The sequence below is a fragment of the Glycine max genome, chromosome 2, assembly GCF_000004515.6.
Source record: "Glycine max cultivar Williams 82 chromosome 2, Glycine_max_v4.0, whole genome shotgun sequence".
NCBI classification, from domain to species: domain Eukaryota; kingdom Viridiplantae; phylum Streptophyta; class Magnoliopsida; order Fabales; family Fabaceae; genus Glycine; species Glycine max.
The window spans coordinates 1,165,395-1,173,467 of record NC_016089.4 but is presented as its reverse complement, the minus strand read 5'-3'; the positions used below and the strand labels follow the sequence as shown (position 1 = coordinate 1,173,467).

Here is an 8,073-nt window from a genome sequence, read left to right as displayed (position 1 = left end):
ATTGTCTTTTTAGTTTATATTAAGAAAAAATAATAAACAAACAAGAGAATAATAATTTTTCTGTATTAGTTAAATAATATGTTAAAAAAATGTAAAAATATTTGGTTGAAGTCAGCAGACACGACTATAAGTTACACTTTTCTTCTTTCCCGTTGTATCTGCTTTGTCCCATTTGGCATAGACCATGACTTGTTCTCCTTATATAAGCAAGGAATTCTAGAACACATTAATGTTCTCATATGGTCTTCTCTCTTAATTTTGACTATCTTAAATAAATGCTTCATGCCTTGGGAGGAAGCCAAAAGGAGGTTTTGTTTGACCCTGCATTGCAACTTTGCAAGTTCTCTTTGTCCAATTTTTGGAGTCAAAGCTAGCCTTCGTTTATTATGTTTATGATCTTGTTCCACTGAATACAACACGAACAGTTCTTCCATATATATATAAAAGAGATGAAAATATAAGAAAGAAAAGGTCATATCAAATAATATTGACAGATTTATTTAGTTTAACAATCATACAGGGGCAGTATTGGAAATTCGGTGTTTTTTATTTTATATATAAAGTTGAGATTCTGGAGAGATAGGAAAACAGAGTACTAAACGGAATTTGAAAACCAAGGCTGAAGAAGTTTTAAGAGACATGGAGCTCTCCGTGGTTGCAAGAGACATGGAAGAAGTTGTATTGCTGGTTGATGATTTGAGATCACTTTCTGGGATTTCTCGCTGTAGAATATGTCATGAAGAAGAATTTGAGAGCTCCAAAACCTTGGAAGCTCCTTGTGCTTGTTCTGGGACAGTTAAGGTAAATAAATCCACAATCTCTTAACAACTTTTATGTTTACTTTACTTTAGAGAATCTTGTCATGATCATCTTAGTTTTATTCTTCAGTTTGCTCACAGAGATTGCATTCAGACATGGTGCGATGAGAAAGGAAATACAACTTGTGAAATATGTCTCCAGGTACTAAGCTTTGGTTAAAGTTTCTTCATTTTGTTTTCTTGATAAGTTTCTATCGATTATGATTTCTTGATGCTATTAATCCTCATTTCTTAAAAATAAGAAAGGAGTTGTCTGTGTCTCTGCGATCCCTTTTTCTTTTCGTTTTTGGGCCTTTGAATTTATTTATTTTTAATTTGATGAGCTCAAAGCGTTCTCTTTTATTTTTTGTTCCTTGTTTTTGCAGCAATATGAACCTGGATATACAGCAGCCCCAAAGAAATCGCAAATAACTGATGCAGCAATGACCATTAGGTATTCCCGCATTATATGCTTATTTTTTCGTATAGTTGAATAAATCTCACGTGCTTATGTTAAATTTAAGTATTAAACACAATTTTAATTTTCTTGGTTACAACGTGTCTCAAAGTAACTCAACTTTTCCCCGTGCGATTCAATCCAAGTGAAATTATGTGCCTTGCAACTAATTGTTTAGCTTTAATCGAATCACATTTCGAAAATGTGGCACCTTGACTAAGCAAGTTGGCAAAGTTTTTCTCCCCAAGCCCAAATTTTAAATCTTTTAGGTGCAGAAACGTTTTTTTCTTGATTATTTCTAGAAAAATTGAGAAATACTAATCCAAAAGCTGATTTTTGTTGTTGGTGTATTACATAACAGGGATAGCCTGCAAATTTCAAGGAATGAACAAGAACCGTTAAACACAAGAATAGTGGGTATCGTTGAAGGAAACAATTACTCTGAATGCACGTATGCTGCAGATAGGACCGCGGCTTGTTGTCGATCCCTGGCTTTAGCTGTAAGCATTATCTATATTTACTCCTTTTATTTTATACATAAACTAATGTTATTGAGTTCACCAAAAAAAGAAAAAAAAAACTAATGTTATTGACCTTATTCATACTACTTGTTAAAGATTTATAAATAAAAATATTAAATGATTTTTAAAAAAATTTACTTATAATGTAATAAGTGTTTTAAGTACATTTCTCTCTCTCTCTCTCTCTTTGGAATTTATTAAGAGAGTGCCGTTGGGAAGTCATACTATTTTTCTTTTTTAGATTGCTTGTTCCGTAGTGGGTGATGGGTAAATCTTAACTTGATTCAGATTTTTTAAATGCCGGTGAACAGTGTTCGAGGCAACTGGCATTGCGGTACTTACATTACATGTCTATTTTTGTTGAACTTGGTGTTGTTAAGTTATTGGTTAAGAAATTAGATGGAGAAAATTTATTTAAAATGTATAAAGTTATGTTGTTTATAATTTTTTTAAGCTCTTATGATTATTATAATAAATATTTTTTTTTCTTTTACGATAGTTTTTTAATTAATGCCCTAAAGATGCATTTAATGTATAACCGTTGCATCAAAATTGGACGATTCAGATTTTGAAAGTATGTTTTAAATTTGATTGTGTCTCCAAATGAGTGAATGTATGTAAAGACTGTCTGGACTCAATCTGATTCTGTTGTTAATGGGGATGCCACTAGGCCCACTACCAACACGCGGCTTTGTTGAGAGCTACATTTGAATTGACCTTTACAATATTTGATTATTTTCTCTTCAAGGAAACAAAGGATTTGTTGAGCCTTGTTGGGAGTATTAGTATTTAGTAGTGCTCCTCTATTTTTTTTTTTTTTATAATGTCTTCTAATTAACTCTCTTATTACTTTATAAAAAATACTATTAGATAAAAATAGATATATTTAAAATTTTAAAAATTTAGAAAACATTTGTTACTTTTTTTTATTTGATAAGAAAAAAGATAGAAGACAATATAAAATTACTTGAATTAAAATTAAGAATGTAGAGTTTATTATATTTTTGAGTCATGTTTCTTCCGGAGGGTTGTAGATGATTTACAGAGATTGATACTATTAACATGACCAAACTTAAAATAACTAACTAGTTGCCATTTGTTATTGCAGTTTACACTCATCTTGCTTGTAAGACATCTTTTTGCACTCCTTACAGATGGAATGGAAGATTATCCATTTACAATTCTTACGGTAAGTATTTGATTCCCAGTTTTCTACTAAAAGGATATACTATCTACTTTGTGAATCATTAAATTAAATTTTTCTTTATTTTTTGTAGGTCTTTTTACTAAGGGCCAGTGGAATTATTATACCCATGTACATAATTATTAAGGCGATCGGAGCTATTCATGACAATATTAAGCGTCACCATCATGAGGTTTTAAAATTTTCCATGCATTATTTTTTTGTACTGGCTGATTCATCGATTATGGGTGACATGCAACCACAACTAAAAAATGATTGTTCCTCTATTTATCAGGATTCTGACGATGACTCATCGATATCTGATGGAGATGATGAAGAAAATGAGACACCAAATGATGAAATTTTAAGACATTCACAATCATAGGTCATTATTTGATTTAATTTGTATCAGAGCATTATGCTGATGCTCTGTCAAGTTTTACCATTTTGGAGGCATAATTTTTTATTGTAAAAAAAAAGAAGAACGAAATTCACATTGAAATACATATAGCTTTGCAGTATTTATACTGTTTCCTACCAACCCAAGTATATAAAACAACCAAATTTCACCTATATGTATGTATTCACTTGTAAAACAAGTGCATCAGGCAATGATCCAAACATGTACAATGGGCCAGCCTTCAATTTGTTAGCTGAAACTTGAAATTACATCGACACACTCACTACCAACGAAACTGGTATGTTGAATAACTAACGTAACATTGAGAAAAAAAGGGTGTGTTTAGTTTGTATTTTTATTTTTTGTTTTTATTTTCTGTTTTCACTTTTTGAAAATTGTTTTCATTTTTAAAAGATTAAAATTCTGAAAACATATTTGGTTTGATTTCTTGTTTTCTGTTTTCATAGAATAAAAATACTTAAAATTTATGATATATTGATTTCTTATCTTTTTATATTTTTAGATTTGTTTAAAATTACATTCATTGTCACCGCAATTTCATTTTAACCGAGATGAGGTTTTTGTTTTCAACTAAAAATACTGAAAACGAGAATTTATTATTTTCATTTTTCGGTTGTTTCCTATTTTCATTTTCACTGAAAATGTTTTCAGAAATCCAACCAAACACATTTTCATCACCGTTTTCTGTTTTTAGTGAAAATGCAAACAGAAAACAACCAAACCAAACACCTCCTAAGATAACTATCAGAAATGAATCAACATACATTGCCTTTAAAAGTTAAAACTATTGCTTTTCAAAAGAATGAACTACCATGTCTATGTTAAATCCAATGAGGGGTTGGCATTGAGGTAAAACTCCAATTCTTAATGCTGGATTGCAGTTTTTGTCCTGAAATAATTTCACATTGTTGTGTGCTTTACTCTGAAGTAAATGCACAAATTAAAGAAGAAACTGAGATGAAAGATCAGAAGTGAGAAAATCAATCACTAATAATGAAAACATTAGAGACAATAACATATCCACCTAATCCCACAACACAACAAACACGTGTGTAATGGTTTGTCTATCAGAAATTGAGATCTCAGCACAAGCTTATGCATGCAGAGCCACCAATGAAATTGTAATGACTGCATTTGCCATTAAACAGATATTCAGAAAGACAGAATGTTTAAATCAGATTCATGTACATCGACAAATGCATAGTTAATATGCCATATATAAATAGGCTTAAGAAAGTGTATACAAACACAGAACATAAGATGCAACTAACTAGCACATAACAATTGGAACATTATACAACTAAGTAAACTTTGCTACTAAAAGGGGCATCTCATTCTCACTAGTCACGGATAATTATAAATCTTCCAACAACATTTTTCTGCTGGTCATCCTAATAACTAAATGGCAAAACTTAATTGAAGTAACTTAGGTGTTTTCTTATGTTGTTTTTCCATTAGAGTTTTTAACTTAACAAGTATTAATCTTTATTGTGTAGGTTAAGGTGGCGAATCTCAAATCTTAATTAAAAAATAATAGTAAAAAATTATAAAATAATACACCGTTAATAAATTAATTCATTAGGCATAACATTCAACCAACTAGAAACACAAGAATTAATGATTAAGTACTATAAAATTAAGTATGAGGCATGGAATCTAAAATTTTCAATCTAACCATTACATTAAACATTCTTATTAGAACCAATAAGTTAATAAATTATTAATCTAAGAGGTATTAAACTTTGTCTTCTTAAGTAAAATTCCGATGGAAAAAATAAAATTCTCATTAACTATAAAAAATTTTAAACAATTATAAAAACTAATTGATATTTCGTTATATTTTATTTTAACGCATAATACATCAATGTATGCAACAGGATAGGATTAACGGATGCGACTTGTCAAATTTAATAAATTCATTCTTTTTATATTTTTTATAATTAGTAAAAATTATCAATTCAATTATTTAGTTATGTGATATTGTTTTAATGAGTTTGTATACCAACTTTCAAATTATTTAAACATTCATAGAATCATAATCTAATAATAATTATTTATTTATATATTTAAATATAAGCATTACACCGTCCTCCCGTGTCTCGAGCTAAAATATATACTTTTTTGTTGAGTAATGCAAATAAATTATATTTTGTTATATTTTTAAATTATTTATTATAAATAATTTTATAACTAAATATCCTTCACACTATCCTAACTTGGCAGAAATTATTAAATGTTATGGGACTACCACAATCTTGAGCAATTTACCTGTAACACATAATCAAATTTTATTAACTCTTCTGGTAAATTTAGAAACTCAATTACGTCTCACATGGAATTTAGTTGAGACTATAGACATGTAGTAGTTCATTATGTAATAATTTCTTTCTATCTTAAAAGATTTTAATATTATTTTTTTCTTATTTTAAATTATACAATTTTTTAAAGTAAATTATACTGATACTCTGAGATTTAGGTTTGAAAAATCAGCGGATGACCATAGTGAAAAAAAAATGAAATGAATAACAAATATTACATAATAAATTTTATCAACATCATAATCATTCATTAAAATTATAATATATCTAAGAACAAATAACACTTCTATATTTTAATAAAGATGTGAGAACTACACTACTCTCACCCCTCTTATGTTAAATTACACACTTTCCTTCTTTAGTAGATTAGAGCATATATATGATACTTTTTTTAAAATTTTCTGTTAAAATTTTGTTAGCTTTCTTTAAGTAAAAAAATTATTATCAAAGTATTTTTTACACTAATCCATGATTGTACTTGAATCCTATATTACACAACAACAAAAGTTTGCCTATTAATCTCTTTAGCGGGATGGGAAGTAGATGGAACAAGTTGGGGAAGCATTTCCATGTCTACTTGCTCTAGTCGCACACAATGTGTTTTATAGCCATTGGTAGAGGTCCACAATGCAATTTTACAAAAATTAATCTATAATAAAAAAATTAAATTAATAGAATATTATAATCTTTCGGCCACCTATAACCCGGCCAAAAGTGCCTTTATTTTAAAATAATCACTACCTTTTAAATTATTATGATTTATTTTGAATTATTTATCATCTGAAAAATTAAAATATTATTTTTAATTCTAAATATATTTATTAATAAGATGATATTATAAAATACCTTTCATATATGTGTGTTTCTTATGATAAAAAGCTACTTATGAGTTGCTTTTCTTTACTATTCTGCAAATAAAACTCACCCAACTTTGTATTTGTCAATGATGATGTTTTTTAATCTTTTAAGATTTTACTTAAACTTAAAATTACATGTAAAATATTCTGATAACTTGCTAGTGTGTGCATGCTTTTAAAGTGCGTACAAAGTACTAAAAATTATAAGCAAAAATTATTTTAAATTATTTTTTTGCATATTTATTATTTAAAAACTGATACAAAGTTTGACTAGATTACACACAAATAATATAACCTCAAGGTTTAATTGAGTGGAGCAAGATGTGTCTTGTATATGACAATTAAGTCACAAGTTCAAATCCGTTATTTATCACTTTGGAATGAAATAAATATAAATACTTTGGAAAATTAACCAATGGGATTTGGGTCTAGCTGGAAGGGTTTAATTTCTTATAATGTAATGAAGTAAAGTTCAAATTTTAGTCAAAAGAAATATCCATATTTAATTTTTAATCGTTTATCGGGATTGTCTCCGAAAGAGGACATGTAAAAAACCAAAAAGATTTGAAAAATGAATTAATGAAATAATGTGCGGGTTCTCCAGTATTAGAAATAAGGGGAATTACCAATATTTCCATAAATGTCCATGTATAAAATTGTAATGCTGATATTTACAAAACTTATAAGTTATGTCATTTAATTTCTTTAAAAACGCATATGTCATTACCTATTCTTTTCATTTGTCATCATCAAAATATTAAAAAATTACTAAATCTGCATAGATTGTAGTATATAAAAATAACAAACCATAATTATGTAAAAAACTGATAAATTAAGGCAATAAAATTTAAGTCACTTGAATTTAGCTTTTGTTAAAGAGTTTGGTAAAGTGGAAGAGAACATTAGTTTAAACTATACTGTTTGTCATTAAAAAAAAAGTAACAAAAAACATTTTAAAAGTATATATACCAGCAAGTATGACTGGAGGAATTTAGATACACTCCTCTTTCACTTTCAGGTTAATGCATGTTCCTCTAATGCATAGTTTTGTTTTATTAGTTTTTGTTGTTTTTCAAGAGATTTTCTTCTCCTAATCCTGGGAACGGAGACGATCAATATTATATCAGTAGATCATCTGTAATAATACAAGGAAAAATCAAGAAAGTAAAAATTCTTTCATGGAAGCCTTTTCATATTTCTTCATATCTAAATCAATAGAGATCTGATGTTGGCACTTTGTACGTCTTAGTTAATTGTTTGATTCTACGTTTAAATATTGTTCAGGCTAAAGGCTATAGGCATGCCCAATTCTACACTTTTGATCATGAGTATAAATGAAATTAAATTGTATTATTTTTTGGTAGATGCAATAATGAAAAAGATTAAGTTTGGATTATTGAGAATATATTATATTGTGCAGAGAATATCAGATATTCTGGAGAGATATTTTCTCCTTATTGCCAAAATTTTACCATTTTACTAAAAGCGTGGAGTATTTTCACATGTTCAGAATATCAAA

At 28.3% G+C, this 8,073-nt stretch overlaps 1 protein-coding gene across 2 annotated transcripts; it reads left to right on the top strand.

The window, feature by feature from the left end:
• Nucleotides 1–245: 245 nt before the first annotated feature.
• LOC100797029 (uncharacterized) lies at nucleotides 246–3,531 on the top strand. 2 transcript variants are annotated; one of them, XM_041010529.1, is made up of 7 exons: nucleotides 246–801; nucleotides 900–960; nucleotides 1,184–1,251; nucleotides 1,616–1,754; nucleotides 2,884–2,964; nucleotides 3,053–3,151; nucleotides 3,254–3,531. In XM_041010529.1, the coding sequence occupies exons 1-7, from the start codon at nucleotides 737–739 to the stop codon at nucleotides 3,341–3,343; spliced, it is 603 nt and encodes a 200-aa protein (XP_040866463.1). In that variant the 5' UTR covers nucleotides 246–736; the 3' UTR covers nucleotides 3,344–3,531. The 2 variants fall into 2 exon arrangements, with proteins under 2 accessions (XP_040866463.1, XP_006574535.1); XM_006574472.4 differs by having other exon boundaries at nucleotides 249–801; nucleotides 889–960.
• Nucleotides 3,532–8,073: the final 4,542 nt, after the last annotated feature.

Bases quoted from the DNA above. Each gene is read 5' to 3' on its own strand.
- LOC100797029 (XM_006574472.4), top strand. From the start codon at position 640: ATGGAGCTCTCCGTGGTTGCAAGAGACATGGAAGAAGTTGTATTGCTG. The intron at 802-888 runs GTAAATAAATCC...TTTATTCTTCAG, and splicing joins CTTGTTCTGGGACAGTTAAG to TTTGCTCACAGAGATTGCAT. The intron at 961-1,183 runs GTACTAAGCTTT...TTGTTTTTGCAG, and splicing joins CTTGTGAAATATGTCTCCAG to CAATATGAACCTGGATATAC.